The sequence below is a fragment of the Boleophthalmus pectinirostris genome, unplaced genomic scaffold (assembly GCF_026225935.1).
Source record: "Boleophthalmus pectinirostris isolate CB_2022bp ecotype Guang Dong unplaced genomic scaffold, ASM2622593v1 HiC_scaffold_6, whole genome shotgun sequence".
Lineage (NCBI taxonomy): Eukaryota > Metazoa > Chordata > Actinopteri > Gobiiformes > Gobiidae > Boleophthalmus > Boleophthalmus pectinirostris.
The window spans coordinates 31128124-31148625 of record NW_026571447.1 but is presented as its reverse complement, the minus strand read 5'-3'; the positions used below and the strand labels follow the sequence as shown (position 1 = coordinate 31148625).

The 20502-nt window shown below is 44.1% G+C and overlaps 1 protein-coding gene across 1 annotated transcript; it reads right to left on the bottom strand.

Moving 5' to 3' along the window:
* Window positions 1-795: 795 nt before the first annotated feature.
* atn1 (atrophin 1) lies at window positions 796-18989 on the bottom strand. The gene is given in 12 exon segments (XM_055164050.1): window positions 796-1197; window positions 1899-2076; window positions 2167-2334; window positions 3577-5044; window positions 6971-7181; window positions 8572-9812; window positions 9814-10497; window positions 10499-11056; window positions 12142-12261; window positions 13587-13688; window positions 14569-14695; window positions 18819-18989. Coding segments are annotated over 11 exon segments (4791 nt in total). The 5' UTR covers window positions 14596-14695; window positions 18819-18989; the 3' UTR covers window positions 796-1163.
* Window positions 18990-20502: the final 1513 nt, after the last annotated feature.

Sequence of the window (20502 nt, the reverse complement as noted above, 5' to 3'; positions counted from 1 at the left end):
ATCTACATGAGTTATAATAGTTTGAAATAATAACTTTAATCTTTATTTTTGACTATTTTGTTTCAATGTATATCTGTTTTAACACATTTTGTCCAAACCAAATCTAAACCGGGTTCTAAACTAGGACTGATTGCGCATTCACACATTCTGATTTTGGTCCTGGTTCAGTTTGGGTTTGGTCCTAAGACCCAACCCAGACTAGACCCAGGACTAGACCAGAACTAGAACAAACCAAACCAAGTCTACATCGTGAACAAAAACAAGGTTGAATACATTTTAGGGGAAAAAAAATATAATAACAATATTCTTTTTCTGATGTAGACTTTGCTTAGTTTAGTTCCAGGTTAGTCCCACTTTAGTCCTAAATCTGATATGATGTGTGCATGTGGGAACAAGACCTAAAAAGTTTTTAGGATTTTACTGGGTGTACACCAAGATTAATGTCCAGACATGTCCAAATCAGGATTAAACTAAAACTAAACTTGGACTGAGCCAGGACTAAACCAGGTCTAAACTAGGACTAGAAGTAGCATGAGCAAGTCCTGATAATCAACAGTATTTAAAAATATCTGTTGATTTTTTTGCCTGCCAAGAGAAAATATCTTCCAAATGACAGATATTTTTTTCTAATTATGTACAGTCAGAAATATCTTGAAACAAATTAATTACTTGCACAAACACCATAAAAATGAAACTGTCATTAAACTGAGACCAGGCTAGACTCTGGACTAGACCAGAACTGGAACAAACCAACCCAAGTCTACATCGAGAACAAGGACAAACATTTTAGAAAAAAAATTAAAAATCATTTTCTGAATTTTATCTATTTTAACTCATGTAGATAGTGTATTTTTGCCGCTACATGCAAAAACATAAAAGTACACATTCCTTCTGGCATCAAATAGTTACATATGTACAAATCCGCCGCCTCCCATTGAACTGTACAGGGCTCATTACAAAACACAGGGAAGCTCAAGAGTCCAAACCTTTAATATGAACAGCGACTGTGCAACATCTTTTAAACTTTGTCCATTTAGTCGATCCTTCAAAACCCTCTCAGTGCTTCAGTTCTTAAAGTCTGTTTGGTCTCAGTCCAGTTTAGTGCTTTTCGTTTTGTTCATTTTCAGAAACATTCCTCTCCCGGCTCTTGGGTTCACCCTCCCTCACAGGGTCTTGTCACTCTCCTTTTTCAGGTGACTACAACAAACAGAAGGTAAAATTACACAATATTAGCTTTTTTCATCATTTGTAAATGTCAGTGCAGAGTGGTTACAGACATACAAAGCCTTAAAAGGTGTTCTCTTATAAATGTGAAAAACAGAACTAGTTCGTTTTAGTTCAGCGGCAGCAGTCCAGGGTTGTTTCCAACTTTCCAGGAATATTCCTGGAATAACATTACACTTATCTCTCTAATTCCAAGGAGACAAACAGGTGACACTTCCAGAGGCGAGCTCGCTAAGCAATTAAAGCATCTGAACTGAATACTGTGGAACATTTCATGCAGTGCAGTAACCATGGAGACAAGCAGGTAGTCCCTCTCCACCAGAACAGTTACATAATGCAAATTTATGTTGGTGCCAAAAGAAAATGTAATTTTTTTTTTTGTCTTTTGTGAATTTAATGAGAGAGAAAACCCAAAAGAGTGTGAAGCAGTTTAACAGTAAACTGCATTTACCTGTTGGTGCATTGGCGCATTTACCTGTTAAACTGGACATCCACAGGTTTAACTAAGGCAAAGGTTTGGCTGTAGCACAAAATGTTACTGGTCTCACTGTTAAGAATCTCTCTCACTCTTCACCCCATTTCACCCTGTTATCTGTTTGATCTAATAAAGCATAAAGGCCAAATGGCTAAATATAAATACAGAGCCCTCTCGTTCGTTCCCTGTCTGAGTGTACCTGTAGTACTCGTCCTGGGTGAGGGAGTGGTGGTGATGGTGGATCCACTGCTGTTCCAAGGCCAGTCTCTGGATCTGCAGCTCTGCGCTCTGGGCCTGCTGCATGGCCTGCAGCTGGTGAGCCGCGGACATGGGCCCTGCGAGGGAGGACGACTGGGGCAGCTCACGGAACGGAGCGCCTGTCGAAAACACCAACAACAAACATGTGATCAACAGTGTCCAACCATACCTCGTGTCGAATGCTTAGAGAGGGAAATAAAACTGAGTACATGGACGAGGAGCCTTCTCCTCACCAAACAGCTGTTGGCGGAGCACCTCGCTGTCAGTGAGGGGGTGTGCCAGGATCGGGGTGCCAAGAGCCGCTCCGGGGTACGGCAGGCGCGCCAAAGGAGAGCCCGACGCCAACGGGTCCATCAGGGGGTGAACCCCGCCCGCCGCTGGATGCCAATGATGTAACAGAAAAGACAGGAGATATTCAATAGGGGTCAAAGGAGTGGTGAAGTAAAGGGACAGAGGTGAGGTATTTAAATATAATAAATACAACTATCAATAGCAGGGGTCACTAAACTTTTTTTCCCTGTGGGGGCTGGGGGGTCAGTCAAAGGAGCGTCGAGGGCCGGAGTCGACCCAAGGGCCTTAGTTTGATGACCCCTGATCAATAGTATTTACTTAAGAGTACAGTGATGGTATATAGTCATGGTAATAGAGTGGAAATAGCACAGACGCATCTGACATGGTGATATATTTAGTCCATATACAACAGAACCCAAGTATTAATAAATATATGTTAAGTAGTAGCTGTGCAGTTATTACAATTTTGATCAAGACTGAGATTCAGTCATTTCTAATGATCAATGATCAGCATGAGCCATTTTGACTGAGAGGTTTACAACCAGTCCTCTTCCATCAATAAAAGCATGTGTGTGAACAGAACTCACACTTTTTGAGTTTCAAATGCAGTAATGTAATGTTCATGTTCAAAAACTGTATACTGAAAGCCATTTGTATTTATTTTTAATAAGACAAAATAAAAATGGAAAAATATATCAGTATCGCCCAGCCCTAACACTATAGAACATTGTTTCCCAAAGACTGGGTCACGACCCTCAGGTGTTTTTTTTAGGTTGCTTTGTCATGATCTGCATGTAGGTCTGTGATATACAGTTCTACTGACTATTTTGTTCCAATATTGCTGGTTGAATGTTGAAAAGAAAGTGATGGGCTACATTTAAGACTTATGTGAAAAATCTCTCAGTCATCCAGGTAGAATCCATGGCAAAGGAGAATTTGTCAACTGGACAAAAGTTTATTTGGTCAAATACGTTTCACCACTCATCCAAGCTGCATCTTCAGTTTTGGTCAGACGCTGGTGGACATTTCCTCATATCTGCCTCCAGGGAGGAGCTAAATAACTAATCTGAAACTGTAACTGTAAACAAGTAGATGTGTTAGTTTCAGAGTAGTTTCAGTGTAGTTAGCTCCTCCCTTATCTGTAAAAATATGGAATGAGGCTGCAAAAGGCATTTCCCCCTCATCATTATAAATTACCGTGCAATTTCCTTTCTATTACTCTATAAACATTCAGTACGATTCAGGTTTAATTAGTATTTGCTTTCACTGTTGTCAGTACAAAGACAGACTGCGGTACATTCAGAGTATCCTTGTTATAGCAGTTGTACCTGTGTCTTGCTGGTGCAGGTGCAGATGTGAGTGGATGTGTGAATGCTGGTGATGATGAGGAGTCACATTCAACATCTGGAGCCGTCCCAGGTTTTCCCCTCCTCCTCCTGTTCCTCCGGCGCCCCCTGCTGTCCCAGCGCTGCCCCCTCTCTCCCTCTCCCTATCTCTCTCCCTCTCCCGCTCTCTCTCTCGCTCAGTGAAAGCCGGCGCTCTGTCTCTCTCTCTTTCTCTCTCCCCGCTCCTCTCCCTCTCGTAGGGTGCAGGTGAGCGGTTGGGGGTGGGGTAGTTTTCGGGAGCAGGTGCGGGGGCAGGGGCGGGCGGCAGGTGCGAGGGGAGCGACCCGGGGAACGAGGAATGCGAGGTGCTTTGATGCAGGGAGGAGGCTGTGGAGGTGGGCGGGGCAGTCGGAGGGGCGGGCGCAGGTGGAGCCGTGGGGACGGTTGGGGCGGGAGGGGCGGGCGGGGCAGATGTGGGGTGAGAGGGCAAAGACGGGGGCAGGAGGGACGAGGGAGCGGGGTTGGAAAGCGGTTGGGGGGCTGGCGCGGTCGGGGGTCGTGTTACCGGAGTGAGAGGTGGATTTTGGAGGTGGGGCGGGGCTGGAGGGCCAGGTGGAGGGGGCGTGCCGTAGATGGAGACTTCCGGGGCGCCTCCAGCTCCGAGTAGCAGGGAGTGGGTGTGGGCACTGGCGTGGGCGTGGGCGTGGGAGTGGGAGTGGGCGAGCGCCAGAGCAGCGGGGTCCGGGATCGAACCAGGAGGATACACGCGATCGTCACTCTTAAATTCAAATCCTGGTTTTAGTCGGTCTCGATGCGTGGGCACCGCGTGAGGGAAACCAACCCCGCCTAAACCTGCGCCACCCAGTCCTCCGGGTACGTGACCTCCAGGCATTCCCGGGTGCCCGACGGCGGGACCCCCTTCCAGGCTACCTCCGTATAAGAAGCCCAGAATGGCAGCAGCGGTGGCGGCGTCCGTGGGGAGGTGGTGCGGGTGGGCTAAGGCGTGGTTCTGAAACTGGGGCAGGAAGAATGAAGGGTGCACATGGGGGTGTCCGTGGTGCACCTGCGCGTGGTGAGCCGCCGCCGCCGCCCGACTCGCAGCGCCCAAGGGAGACATGGCGTGCGGGCGAGCGTATTCACTCAGAGTCCTCAGAGCGGGGGTGTCGGGGCCCAAGTACGGTCCTCCTATCCCTATACCGAGGCTCCCCTGTGGGCCGACTACCGCAGGGGCCCCACCCATAGAGGGCAGCAGGAGAGAGTGGGGGATGGAGTGGGAGAGAGAGGGGTGGAGCGGGTGTGTGGGGGGCAGGTGAGCGTGTGGGTGCGAGGGGTGGTGCTGCGGGTGAGGAGGAGGGTGAGGGTTGACTGAGGAGGCGGAGGAAGAGGAGGGGTCCAGGATGATGGAGGAAGACGAGGGGAAGAAGAGAGAGGAGCCCCCACGACCGGGTCCGGCTGAGCTCACTTCCTTCTGCTGAAAAACAGAGAACATGCAAACACAATTTGACTCTTTATACGTGATAATCAAGAGGGGGTATTACACGTCTGTGGGGTATTAACTGCTAACATAACATATTTAGATCAGCACGTTACCTTTTACCTATTCTGATTCATGAGCCGGTTTCACTTTGTGGAAACCGTCTCACATTAGAATTCGTTCACTCGACGGTAGGGGAGTACTTTTTTTATTAAACCAATCGCTGCTATTTGGTCATGACATATGTAATGCGCCGCTAATGGGGTTAACTGGTATATTAAGCTTTTCCCAAATCCCGGAGGAAGAAGGGAAATAACATCTTTCCCCTTGATAAAATTCACCAAACATTCTCTTTGTTCTGGCTTTAAATCCTCGATCTCAGGAATCGTTGCCAACAAAGAATGTCTGGCTTTGTCTACATCCATCTCGACCGCTTTGTTTACTGCTGTGCTGAACCACAAAAACCACCCAGTCTTGGCTTCACAGCTCTTCGCTAATTTGCCGGTGTGTGGTCTACAACTTCCTGGGTTTTTGCAAACAGTTTAGTATATTCTGATTCCTGACCTAGTCGCTGGAGAGAAATGGAATTGAGCGGAGGCACTAGGTGGCGCCAGCCTGTCTAACCTTTTACTGTTTTGAAAATAATATATTCAACGAAAACAATGTATTAATCGGGGTCTGCCACCTGCTCGTCTCCAGGGAGATGTTATTTTGTTGCCTGGAATGTTCCATAGTAACATTAAACTAGTCTATTTTAAATATTAATAACAAATCTTTAAATGCTCAAAACAACATTAAAAAATGCATTGTTATTGTGAGACTGTAGCCGCTCCACAGATCTGAGCTGTATCTTGACCTGCTGGTATCTCCTCCATGGTGATGTAGAAGTCTAAACCTTTCAGGCAACTCAATAACATCTCCATGGAGACAAGGAGGTAAGAGAGGCCCCAATCCGAAAAGTTACAGAATGCAACATCTTTAATAAGTTTCAGTTTAGTCTCCCCTCCTTTGCTCTGTGTCACTCCCCCTTCTCAGCACCATCGCAACACAATCGCCTGGCTTTTTGATAATAAAACTACTACACATCGCTCCAGGTTGATGAAGTTGTAGTTTATGTTTTGTATCATGCTTTTGTGTATTTACGGAGAATTTTTGTGCAGGAGCATGGGTGATGTAGGCTTGCAGGCTGAGCTTTGGACAGAATCATATTACTAACCGTAAGGATGGTTCGAACAGCACCCAGGAGAGATCGTAATATTACTCAAACATGCATGGATAACATGTAAAACCTCTTCAGACATGTTTTGACTAGGGAACATTCTGACATGGTAGAAAGCTCCAAAAGTACATTTTATATAAAGCCTCCACTTTAAAAAGACTTTCACAACTAAAGCAAATCTTTTGAACTGTGCCTCGAAGCTGAGCTAACAGATTCTTAAACGCGAAAGGAGGAAGTAATATTTTTAACTGAATCTTGGCGCTCACAAACCCTTTGGCACATTGCTACTACTCACATGAATTAATTTTCGGGCTCATATTTTAGCAACGCATCAGTGTTGTTTATACCGGGTTTGCAATGGATCAGATAACTTTTTTTTTACAGTTCGACGCATTTAGTCCGCAGTGGTGGGATTTTGTCACAAAGTTCTGCAAATATAATGGGGAAAAAAGAAAAATAACTCTACTCATTAACAAGCATAATGGGTATTCCAGATTTAAAGTGAATTTTGTAACACTCATCTCGTTATCTCTCACTGTTTTATGCTGTATTTTATTTTCACATAGATGTTCAAAGAATAATACGAAAAAAATAGAAGCAGTTATCAGATTGCCTTAAAAATATGGGTATTAAAAATCAAAATAAGAGCCAGAGGTGCCATTACTAGACTCGTGTATGTATTTGTCATGTTGGGATCCACTTACCTGGAGATGTCGGTCCAGTTCTCTCTCTCTCTCCCTCTCTCGCTCTCTCTCTTTCTCTCTCAGGTCTCTTGCTCTTTGCTCGACCTCTCTCCTCGCTCTCTCGATCATCTCATTTCTTTTCTTCCACAGTTTGGAGCCGTCCAGAGGCACAAACAGAACGTCACTGCGAGCGCATGAGTTTCCACTGCCTCGATCCAAAACCTTATGAAACCTGAAATTTAAATACATAAACATATTATTATGGTCGTTAGAGCTATGTCTTTATTTACTTTTTGAGAGACCATGACAATGTGACGGCGATCCTCACAAGGGTCAAATGCAATTAAATACTGAGAACCATCATACTCAGTTAATAATAAAACTAGGGGTGTAACGATATCCAAGTTTCACGGTATGATATTTTCACGATATAAATCTCACGGTACAGTATTTATTGCGACATTTTGTGGAGGCTGAACAGCTAAAACTGTTAATAAGCTACTTTTTCTTCTTAAAATGCCTTGACAAGACTTAATCCAAAGAACTAAGACTTGAAAGTGCTTAGAAGTGTTATTTCTTCATGTAGTCTGCACTGAAATGGAGCAAAGGATCATGGTCTATGTAGTTCCCTCTGTCTTTTTTTTTTTAGCAGTTATTGTGCAGTTATGGTTATTTGATATATTGTGGTGGTGCACGATATTATTGTGAGAATGCGAACGATACGATATCACGATATTTTGGTTATTGTTACATCCCTAAATATAACTCAATTTTAGTTCTAGTTTAGGTTTAGTCATGGTTAAGTTCTTCTTTAATACCTGGTTATACCTAGTTTAAACATGGCTTAGTGTTCTTACTTTAGACCTGGTTTACTCCTGGTTTACTCCTGGTTTAATGGTCCGGATTTTCCAACAGGGAAAGTTCCAGTTTAATATGGACTGGTTTTGAACTAGTTCTGAATTTTAGTTTTGGTTTAGATCTTGTCATGTTATATATAATTCTGCATAAGTCATGCTTGAATCTAGGCATAGACCTTGTTAGTGTTCGTTTTGACCTGGTTTAATCTAGGTTTACTAGTCTTAAGCCTGTTTACACAAGAACACTTGTGGGTAAAAGCGTCAAAATATTTTATCGGAAGTGCCTTTCATTTAGACCTTGACGGCTTTTTTGGGACTTAAAACTGTAAAAATCTGAAACCACCCTCCAGAGTGGAAAAGTTGAATACACTTCGCCATAGTGTTTCCGTCTACACTGCCCAAGACGCAAAACTCTGGTCAGATCTGCTCAGGTCACAAACGCGTTTACGTCACATGCATCACCACCGAGCCGCCTGGCAAGCATATCCAATCAAATTCCACACACTTTTGCGTCACCGTATGGACGCAGATTTCCTCCTGAAATCGCTCATCTAAACATGGAATAAAAAGTGAAGATGCGACGCCACTTTTGCAACTTCTGTTGAGACTGTCACCATATAAACGTAGCCTTAGTCGTGGTTAAGTCTTGGTTCAGGATTTAAACCTTGGTAAAGTCCTGGTTTAGTCCTACTTTAGCGCTCTAGTAGATAGGTAAAGTCTGACCTGATTTATTCCTGACAACATACATACAACCATGGTTCTTACCTTGCCGACTGGCTGGCGTGGATGGGAATATCCACAGGTTTGGGCTCTGGAGACGGACTCCTCAGCACTGGGGGCGGGCTGTCTCCCTCTTCTCTTTCCTCCATTGGCTCTTCTTTGATCACAGGTGCAACCGAGGGCCCTGAATCTGCATGACCATCCCCAGCAGCCACTGTCGAATTTGGGCCAGCAGCTGAATTATTATTGGCAGAATTACTAAGAGGTGGAGGCCCTTTGGAAACTATTTGAGGCGAAAGAGATTGCGCGTTGCTAGTGTTGTTGGCGGCGTTGGTGTTGCTGTTGCTCGCACCCACATTACTGCTTCCATTTGAGTGATAGCTCCCGGTAAAAGGAGGAGGAGGGTGGCTGTTTAGGGTGCCGTGAAAGGGGGCGGGTCGGCATCCAGGTGAGCAACTCGAAGCCGGAAGCGATCCAGAATTGGAACCGGAAGGATAAGAGGAAAACTGGTTGGTGGACGGGCTTGGTAAAGGTGACAAAGGTGTGGGAGGGGTCTGCGCAGACGACTGGTAATGAGCGGGTCGTGAGCTAGAGGGCGCTGCTTGGTTGTGAGAGCTTTGTGACGGCGGATAGGAAGAATTTGGTGGAAAATGTGCAGAGGAAGAGGGGGACAGAGCTGGAGGCTGGTTGGACCCACCACGATTTTGGTACAAAGTTGACCCCGAGTCCCTCTCTCTATCCCTGGCTCCTTGGTAGTGAGTGTGAGACTGATGTTGCGCTCCACTTGGATACTCCCTCCCAATATTTGGACCACCGGAGGGGCTTAAGTACTCCCGATTTGTACCACTAGGAGGCGCCCCAGAAAACTCCCTATCCCTATCTCGATGAAAATGTTCGGCACCTGAAGAAGGCGTATGCGCTGAGTCCATCGACGGAGGAAATTCACGATTGGTAGATCCTGGAGGGTGGGCGGGTACTGAAGAGTGGTTGCTGTTGCTTTGGGGCGACGCAGGTGGATCTCGGTTTAAGATGGCGTTGACGGGCAGCCCATTGGAGGAGTTAGTGGTGTTATTTTGATCTTTCGCCTGACCACCGAACTCGCTCCATCTCCCTCCGTCCTTGTCTCGGGGATGGCTTACACTCGCGCCGTTGGGTCCGTACTCTCTTGGCTGGTTTTGGTTTGGTGGTGGACCCTCACGCGGACCTTCTCGATCTCTTTCTCGTTCCCGTTCTCGAAAAGCTGGACCAAAGTCTCTCCTGTCTCCAATGTTCGCTGCTCCTTCTCTTCGCTGAGCTTTGAAATTCACGATTTTGACCAACTGGCAACCCCCCAAAATCTCGACCCCCGCTGTTACTTGTGCTATTGTTTCCGATCGCCTCCCCTCTCGTCGCCCGCTCCCTTTCGCCCACCGCCAGCGCCCTATCCCGCTCTGTCCCCGTATATCTGGGCATATACTCGCGATGGTGATGGGGGAGGTAGGAGGGGTGAGACGAAACATGGCGAGAAGATGGATTGTAAACGGACGGAAGCTGCTGCTGCTGCACGGGAGGCTGGTGTTGGTGATGGTTGTTGGGGTATCGGCTGTACCCCCAGCTCCCGTGGCAGCTGGTCGGCGAGGGCCCGTGCCAGGTGGGGGCGCTGTAGTGGTGCGGGTGTGATGTTTGCGTCTGGGGTTGCGGACTGCTTTGAGGAAGAAGCGACGGGGGCGTAGATTGCGCCTTCTCTAAAATTTTGTCTTTTTCTGATTTCTCTCTTTCAGTTTTTGCGTCCGTTGGCAAACTTTGCACGCTCACTTCCAGCGGCTTCAGAGCGGGCGGAGGGGGAAGAGGCGGGGGCAACGAGTGAGGAAGATTTGGACAGTCCCCGCCAGATATCGTCGCCTTGGAAACACTTTGCGGGCTAACTTTGGGGTTTACTCTGCTGCTTGCATCGCCAGCTGCAGCGCTGCCGTATTCAACTTTACACACCAAGCTTGGAGTCCATGGAAAAATATGATTTCCTCCCACTATTGCTATCGTTTGACGAGTCCCCAGCTCCTCGCAGAGAAGGAGAAGGACCAGAAGAGGAGCATGGGGTAGTCGGGGGCTTCAACGATGGAAAGTCCTCCCCTGTTGTGTCCGCTTCATGTTTTTCCTCCACCCTTCCTCCCTCATCTGCTCTTAAATCTCTCATTGCTCTGCGCTCCTCTCCGGCCACCTTAGAAGCGCCGCCGTCTTTGTTTTTATCTGTGTCTTTTTGCTTTGGTGAATCAGGACCATCTGAATCTGAGTCTAAACTTCCCAGAGGAGAGGCAGACAGACTGGGAGATGAGGAACGATTGTCTTGGTCTATGTCCCGCCCGCTGCTCAAACTGCTGCTGCTATTGGCCAGGCTCCCGACAACAGAACTCCTGCTTCCTTGCGATTGGCCGTCTTCGTTGTCACTCTCACGGGATTGGCTGGCAGCTGATGTCGGAGGCGGGGCGTTGGAAGGAGTCGAGCTGTCAGTCGTGTGTGTGGATGGTGGAGGATTTGGGGTAGAGGCCGTCTCCTGGAGAAAAAACACATTTTAGCTCAGGAAAATGTAACTCGTAATAGGGCTAAATTATATTTACGTGTTAAATTGCTTTTATGACAAGAATTGTGATTAGATTTGTGATTTGTGCTCTAAAATCAAGTTCCTAGTGCACATTTTAAGCACCTCCATGAGTGTTCACATTTGAGAAAAGGCTGAAATATGGACTACTAAACGAATTCATATGCATTACATAACATGTTTGTAGAGGCATAAACTTCACCGGCTGCTTGCGCACTTGTTCTCTTTGGTCCTAGAATGTTTTCAACAGACACAATTAACAATTTAATAAAGCAATATTACTGTACTTGTGTCTGGTATATAGCTATAATCTATGACGCCTGTAGATCATTATGATATATTTGTACATTTTAAATTGCAATATTCATCTAACCAACTTATTGAACTAAAGAAACTAGTCCACTGACTTCTGTGTTATAAAACTAAGGAGCCTAATGGGAGCTGACGCCGCTGTAAACATCATTACAACAAAGAATTGGCAAGTCCGACGGACAGCTGCAGATCACACTTGTGAGCACCAGATTTTTTTTTTATTTGTACCAAAATGATCACACAATGCTGCAAAATTCTACATGTATCACCAATTAAGAAATGTGGGGGTTGATCGGCAATACGGCGCCTTAAAAATAACTGATCTAAACATCCACAAATCACTCTAAGTACAACTTTAGGTGAGTAAATGGTGGAGGGAAAGAACTATGACATGATTAACAGCTCTAAAAAGTCTAGTTTACATAATAGGTCTATAGACAAACATCTCTATATCTTTTCTTTATTATCCCGATGATGAAAAATCCTCTCCAGACTTTGTAGTGGAGGTTAAAGTATTGCGCACAAAGTCAATGGACTGTAAACAACACAAAAATGTCTGTTTATACCACTTGTATGAGATATTTTAATACATGTTTCCAGTAGAGACAAAATCCTGGATATCCCAGTTTCACATACAGTATATCTGAAATAACAATAGCGTTATAATCAATTGTTTCTATATACCTCCCACCTCTACTTAACAGGTTAATAACGTACTCAACACAAACCTGAACTTTCTGTCTTTTTGGAGGAGAGACAAGTTCCTCCCCCTCACTCTCTGATGAATCATGGCCTTGTGATCTGCGACTGAAGCGATTTCCAGCCAGTTCCTCGGCAGCACCTCTTTGCTAGAACAACATAAGACTCTTAATTCTGTAGTGACGCCTCAGAATGCCTAATAGGGACATGTCTGTTTTTAGAACAAAGGTAGCACGAAGCATCACACGGAAACATATAAAATGGATTCTTTTACATGCACACAACATAGAGCTAGTCTGTGTAGCAGTTTGTGTTTGAGTAGTTAGTAGAAGTAGATAGTTAGTTAGGATAGAAAACATAAGATAACACTATGTACAAAAAGAAGAAGTAGAATTAAAGGTACTATATTGCACAAAATTGACTCTTGTGAGCTTTAGCTATATTGTTACCTCCTCAAAAACATACTTGGAATTGTATTTTGTTTCATTCACCCATGTTTGAGTAAGCCTACATTATTAGTCTATTTACATTTCCAAAGCTCAAAATGCTCTGTTCCAACTAGTGATGTCATGAAGTGGTAGTTTTCCAGTGAACAGCTCCTTTTACCTTTAGTTCAGGAGAGATTGGCAATTACAGAATCATTAGAAACGATTCAGATGATTCTAGTGAAGATGTGCAGAGATTAAAAATGGAGCAGAGCACTTCCTGTATTACCAAGTGACATCACAGGGTGGAACCGAGTGTTTTCTGTTTGAGAGAAGAACTCAGCCTAAATATGCAGGATTTGTGTGTTGAACATGTGTGAATGAAACAAAACAACTCCAAGTTTGTTTTTGATTAGGAAACAACATTATAAAAGATTTTAAAAAGCATAATATTGACCCTTGAAGTTCATAATAATAGTGCATTTGGTCCATATAGCCTCTTTTGGACCCTTTACATTACATTATTCATTCACTCACACACCTATTTTTCCTATTAGGTAAGGTGGGTGAGGTGTCTTGCCTAAAGACACAATGGCAGAATGCACTAGAGCACTGACATATTGATAAGTCAGCAGTAGTTTAAGTAGTAGAGTAGATTAGATGCATAACATTACACTTAGTTAAATTAGTGAAAATAGGAATAGTTTGGTAATATCAGTTAGATACTGTAGACAAAATTGGGATGGTTAGTTAGATAACATAAAAAATAGTTATAGCATTTAAATGAACAGACAAAGAAAGGGCACAGTTTACTTATAGTTACAGTTTACTAGTACCATATATAATTTTAAAGTACTTTTACTTGAGTACAATTTTCAATCTCTTGCCTGTCTCCCCACCTCTTGCCCTGACACGAGCGCACACACTTTAAATTAAACTTTTTTATCGCTCTACCTTCTTCTCTATGCATAAGCCTGGCACAGGGCACAGATTTATAAGGACTTATGGCAAATTGAAAAATCCCGAAAGAAAAATGGCCGTGCTCTCACCGTTTGTCTGTCGCTTCGTTCATTTCGGGAGGGGCTTGTGTGAGGTCGCCTCCCCCTTCTCTCCTCACTCGCCCCTCGCCTTCGCCCACTGCGCATGGGCGCCTGAAAGGCCACAACAGAACAGAAATTAATCACATGTAAAAGCACAAAGGAAGGACCAAAGTGGGCTGCAACTACTGTAACCATTATTTTTAGTCAACTGTTTTTATCAATTACTCAATTAGTCAAACTATTATTACTACTTTGTGCTTTTGATTTAAAATTTTATCTTAATTACATCACCCCTAAATCTGAATTAGATAAAGAGAAAAATATGTCAAATGAGTTTATGATTTGGAATATTTACCAATATCAGTGCCATCTTTATTTAATTACAGCTCTATCAAGGAAATTTACAACATATGACTAGGGATGCACTGATCCAACACTGGTATCAGATATCTGTGCCGATACTGAAACATTTGCTGGATGCGTCTAAATATGGGTTCACCTGATACATATATATGGGTGGACTTATAAATTCATGTACTAAGACTTGGCCTAGAAAGTCTTAAAATAATTTATCTTTTAATTTCCTTCCAAGTCAATAAAGTATCTCTCTCTTGTTTATACAAAGAGGTTGCTCTAGCTGCGTGAGAGATAAATAACAACTACGTAACACATTTGAATCAGTTTTGTCTCATTGTATTTTTATTTAAATGAAAAAATGTTGTTTTCAGTCTCTGCACTGGTATCGGTTCAGCAGATACTTAAAGCTATATAATCGGAATTGGTATTAGAACTGAAAAAGCTGGATCGGTGCATCCAAACATAAGGCATATATCGTCCAGATAATGATTACTGATTACTAAACAGGTTGCCAGTTCCTTCAGTAATCAGTTAGTCACAAATAATCCAATTAGTGGTTGCAGCCCTAAAACCAAAATCAATGTACTACTAAACAAGTGAGTTTCATTTAAAGGATTCATTTAACAGCTCGTACCGCTTCTTTGTGTGTCCTTGTTTTCATGATGTCTTCTTTAAAGAGTCCATTTTACAACACAAAACATACTGAGTTTCTTGAATAGGTTGCTGATGTTGAAGATGCTACACCATGAGAGCTACAATACCTAGAAAAAAAATTGCTTAGAATAGAATTAGCTTACATTAATATAAGATAAAATAAGATAAACCTTTATACATGAGGTGCAAACACTAGTTGCACTTTTCTGGTGGGGGGTCCTGTACCTGCTTGTCTTCAAGGAAAAGTTATTGCTATGTTTGAAGGTTGCATATTTCATGATGTGGGAAAACATGTCATCTTACTGTGAGCAGAGTCGCCTTACCACAGATCTGACCTGTCACCAAGCTCCAGCTGACTGTCTCTCCATGGGGACTGATTTAGGTTTACATTCAAAGCAATAACATCTCCATGGAGACGTGCAAGTGGTGGGCCCTCCACAAGAAAAGTTACAAAGTGCACCTTTAAATTACAGTTGAGATATTTTTCTTTCATGATGCTGTATTGGAGTAAAGGGCTGTGAATCACAACACACCTCGCAATCTCCAATACAAGTTGCTGTATATCAGTGTTATTTTAACAAGTTAACTGATACACTGCATGTGATATGATATCTCTATTACATGAAATGGGTATTTTAATAGTCAAAACACTGTGTACTGCAGTTGTTTTGCATAAACAAGCTTCCTCTCTCCATGTAAGCAACAAAATGATAGAGCTTCCAAAATATACTGTATGTTCTTTGTTCATGAAATACACAGGTGATATTAACACCAATTAACATTTTCTTGAATATAAGTATTTTGTGGCTATTGTCACTATCCACTACTATTCTATTTCTGTCGTATTAATACAAAGCTCACGATCATTTGGTAGAGTCGTGCAATTAATCACATTTGAATGGAGATTCAGTCATTTCAAATGGTCAGTACCAGCTTGGCTCTTTTTAATGAAGAGGTCCACAGCAGCTAATCCTCTGTCAATAAAAGACTGTGATTTAGAGCAGGGCCCGACCGATATGGATTTTTAAAATCCGATATGATACCGACATAACAGGCTTTGGAGCTGCCGATAGCCGATATAACCACCGATATATTTAGTGACGTTAAAACTCACTGTGAATCTTCAACTGATTATAAAACTTAGGTTTAATTCTGTTAGGTTTAATTTGGGATTGTTAAAATTGTTTATTTTTGCTTCTTTACAGTCATATTTAAAGACAGTAGGTCGGCCTAATGGCATTTTTGCATCACATTCTTACCTACAAAGTAAAAACTACCGTTATTAGCCTATAACAGTTATCATAAATGCGTGCACCGGCGTAATTATCAAATGTGTACAGCCAATATAGTCATTTTACAGTCGGCCAATGTAAGAAAAAACAGGGTGTTTATGTAAGAGTTTATGTGTGGGTGCTACAGTAGTTAAGCGATAACCAAGTGGACAAAGAAAGAATGAACGTAGCTCCTAAACCGACATAATTTGCTACACTCACCGCCAGATCGTGACCAGATCGTGACAGCTCTGAAATCTAAGCTGTTTCCCGAATTCCGAATCCGGCCCTAAATGTCCCTAAATGTAGTTATTTTCTGATAAACATTCGTAGAGAGGCTTCTAGTGGCTGCGATGTCTAAAGCCGAGTTCACATCCAAAGCGTCAAATCGAGTCTCCTGTGACCAACGCGCCGCTGAAACATTCGCTTAAAGCCGCTTCAGACGCGCGATATAAACGCTCTGTTCGCAGGGAAAATATTCATCTTGGTCATAACCGGGATAAAGCATCTGACTGAAGGCGCAGGGAGACAGTAACAGATGCGTTTGGAGTTGAGTGGAGAACAGAGGGGAGACAGCAAGGTGCGGTCAGGTGATCCAGGTGAGGCAGGTGCGGTCAGGTGATCCAGGTGAGGCAGGTGCGGTCAGGTGATCCAGGTGAGGCAGGTGCGGTCAGGTGATCCAGGTGAGGCAGGTGCGGTCAGGTGATCCAGGTGAGGCAGGTGCGGTCAGGTGATCCAGGTGAGGCAGGTGCGGTCAGGTGAGGCAGGTGAGGCAGTACCATAAAGTTTACCCCTACATTATGGGTTTCAGTTCACTACTTTTAAGTCATTCGTCTTCAATACGGACGCACCGAGTTTAAGACCCAGATTTGTCGATTCCATATTTGTTTTGTTCTTTCTTCCTTTCTGCGTTTAAACAAAATTATGTATTAAAACTCAATGTTTTTATTGGTTAATGTGATTTTTGTGCGTTTGTAAAGAAAAGCATCTTAGAGTTCAACAACATTTCTGAGCCCTGTCCCGAATTTCAACCAGTCTCATCTGGTCGCTCTACTCACCGCTCATACGGCACATCTCACATCACAAGTCTTCACAAATAAGTGTTTTTTTTAATCCTCAAAATGATTGCCCTTAAAAATAATATAACCCAGCATGTTGTTAAGCAGTAGTTTTGTTGCTGCCCTAAACTGTGCTGAAGTTCACTTTCATTTACAGTCAGTATCGTGGATCAGACACAAGAGCTTTTAACGCCAACACCTGAATGTTGCGCACTGGTGTAAACAAGATCACGTGAGGGCACATATTAGGACATTTATCTGTCTGTAAATTGGATTAAATGGACATAATATAGGGAGACTAAACTTTATAATGAGATATAACATTCCCACGTGGACTATCGGACCATAACGGCAAGATTTAACCCGATATCCGATATGTCCTCAACTGGGCCCTAATTTAGAGCAGAGTTTGGAGGAAAAAATTAGACTAGTGTTAAATTACAATTATTAAAAGTCTGTACTGTTAATGTCCAGAAAATTAATGTAAAAGGCCATTATATAAAAACACAAATCAAATAAAATGAAAACTCAGGAGCGATCACTATGAGGAAAGAAATAGTGATACATTTTTGTTAGCCCTGTATTATTCTGTATAATTGAATATCGTACATCTGAACCCAGTGGGCACGTGCAGAGCTATGGTTGGATGTGGAGGCAGTGGACAGTTGACAGAAGACCAGCACGTGTCTCCTGTATGCCCCCCTCCCTCCTCTGCACCTTCACCACAACAGCCAAACCTCACACTTGTGGTTAACCCTCATGTCCTGGTTATGGCCCGAGTCACAGTTCAGTCACCCACCAGCAACACATCAGGGAAATCTGACCCACAACCTCAAAATCCCAAATCTAACGGAGCCTGGGAGCATATTTGTGTTATTTGTATTAGTGTGCACTGACTTCACTCCATTGACAATCCATTCATTCATGTTCCACACAGATGAAAAAGTGTCTCATGCATTTTAAATGAGGTTATAAATAGAGCACAAGGAGAAACATATTATATTTAGAGACAGTTCAGGTGCTGTACAACAGTAACATTGTTTGGTGCCATGTTTCTTAAAGGAGCCTATGGATGAGGCTTCAACACGAGGCTGTGCATTAATTATTAGTACATGCTGCAGTGACTGATTCAGTGCTGTTAACAAGAGAAATAGCCTATTGTTCGTGTTAAATCCACATAACAACACACCGTGCATGCATTCTGTTGCTATCTGAGGGGAGATACATGCTCTGACCACCACAATAGGAAAGCATTGGATACCAGTGCATAGGCTACATGGCTATCAGTTACAGGTGGTAGCCTATCCTCAGTCCAGCTGCGGTTCTATTGGCACGGGGCGCACGGTACCAAGAGCAGTATATTTCTCTGTGCATATGGGCAAATGCATTATCAACTAATCGACTACTGCGTGTAATGCAAAGCAGCATGCAGCAGCTCTGCTTACATCACCAGCGAGCGGCCACTGCAACGAGCCTGGTTCTTTTATGCTGCGAATGTTATTGATACACATGCAGAGGAGCAGAGGAGCGGAGGAGCAGAGGAGCGGAGGGGCCGCCGCGAGCCTCCTCTGCACGACGGGACACAGCCCTCGAGGCCGGGGTCGTGCTCAGTCCCGCATATGTCCGCCGACACAACGGCATGTGCATAGTTTCAGGGCGCTGCAAATCTTAACAGAAAGGTAACATGGAAGCGCCTCAGTAACGGGCTCGAGCAGAGTCACAGACCTTTCCCCACACAAACCAGCGCGTTTCACATAAATTCCGCTGGATATAACGGCCACGGCGCAGCGATAGGATGATATTAAAGCACAAAGACATTTTTAAGAGAGTGCACCAAACCGGCCAGCAGGGACAGAACCAAACACAGAGCGCTATAAGCATCCATTTTCCTTTCCCCTTACCTATAATATCCAACGATGCGTGCTCCACTCTCACTCTTCTCTGTCCTTTCTGTTTTGTCGTTTTATGTTGCACGCTGACACGCACACCTCCCAGACCAGGCGGCTCTCAACAGAGGCTGGCGCGGGCTCATGTTGCAACCGTCTCCAATCATAACAATAATGCAGAAGAAGCCCTCGCTAGTCGTTGCAGTAGAACCAGGGGTGCCAAGTGAACACTGTACAAATTGATGCGTATACCCTCGTCTCTTCCTCCCCACCCCCTTTCGCCCCTTTTTCTATTTGCCCCCCTCTTCTTCCAGCTCCCTGACTACTCCCCTTCTTTCTCAGAAAACGACTTGCACTTTTTTATGCCTCTCTCCACGGTCTTACAGTCACAATTTTTGGCGAAGGGGTGAGTCGGAGAGAGGGATGCACGTTGGGTGAGAGAAAGGGAGAGAGGATAGGGCGTGATTTGCATAAAAGGGGAGGAGGAGGAGGGGAAGGGGGGGCGCATAGAGAGGGCCAAAACTCTGAAGAGGGAGGGTCCGTCTCTGCTGCTCCCTCTAGAGTCACCTTTACTGTATGGAGAAGGTCTATAGGCCGTGTCATGTAGGTTCAGTGAGCCCCAATTCGATCCATAGGAAGATGCAACGTACGTGCGTAAAAACAAAGAGCTCATATTGTAAATAAAATAATTTACCGTGAGTTCATTTTAGTATTTGGGGTTTTATATGTTGTGAATGTGAGGATTAAATTAATTCCAGGTCTAAACTAGGATCTGAACCAAGCGAGTCCAGCGTCCGAACCGTGCGTAACCAAGGACGTAACCATGTGCGTCTGAACCAGGACTGATCTTGGACCACTGCCGTTCCAAACCAGGTAAACTAGGACTACATCAGGCTTAAACCAATTCTAAACCAGGATTAAACCGTGACCAAGATGGACTACCAAACTGAAAAGACCTCAATATTTAAAATAGCCTATTCTATTCAGCCTTGCCAAATCTCTCCTTCCCTCTGTGTGTCTGGGAAAAGCTTGCAGCGTGTGTCCACTGAAGCGGCTCTGCAGACCATGGACCTCCTCCCTCTCCCCCCCGCTCCCCTTCTCCCCCTCGCGCAGCCCCCTGTCCCGTCTTCTATTGTGTGGTCTCCATGGCGACGCACGGACGGAGACTGTGCGTAAAGCGCATGCGCGGCTCCCAGTCTTCCTTCATCATCAGCAGCGACAGAAGCGGCAGCAACGCGGCACGACAGCGACACGAGCGGGACTGCCAGATCTGAGTCATGCTTTCAATCCAGTCTGACCTGGTTTAGTCCTGGTTTAGACCTGGTTTAGTCCTGGTTTTGGACCCGTTCTGTTCCTTTTGGTTTAAGCCTCTTATCTCTTTTCTGATTTACACCTGGTTTAGTCCTCGTTTACCTTGTTTGGGGGTTGTTTATTCTCTAATCATATATTTTATGTCGCCTTCTCTTATTCCCTTTTATTGTTTTCTTTTCCTTTGGTTTATAAAATATACATTATTTTGCTACTGTGTAGTGCCAAGCCATTTTACATTAGTGTTGTTCAATATAATTCCAGTCAAATACTATTCAAGTTCGTCTTTCTTTTTAATCTCAATTCTTAAAGGTGCACAATGTAACTTTTCTGGTGTGAGTCCACCACTGGCTTGTCTCCATGCAGATCTTATTGCCTTGCCTTAAGTGTT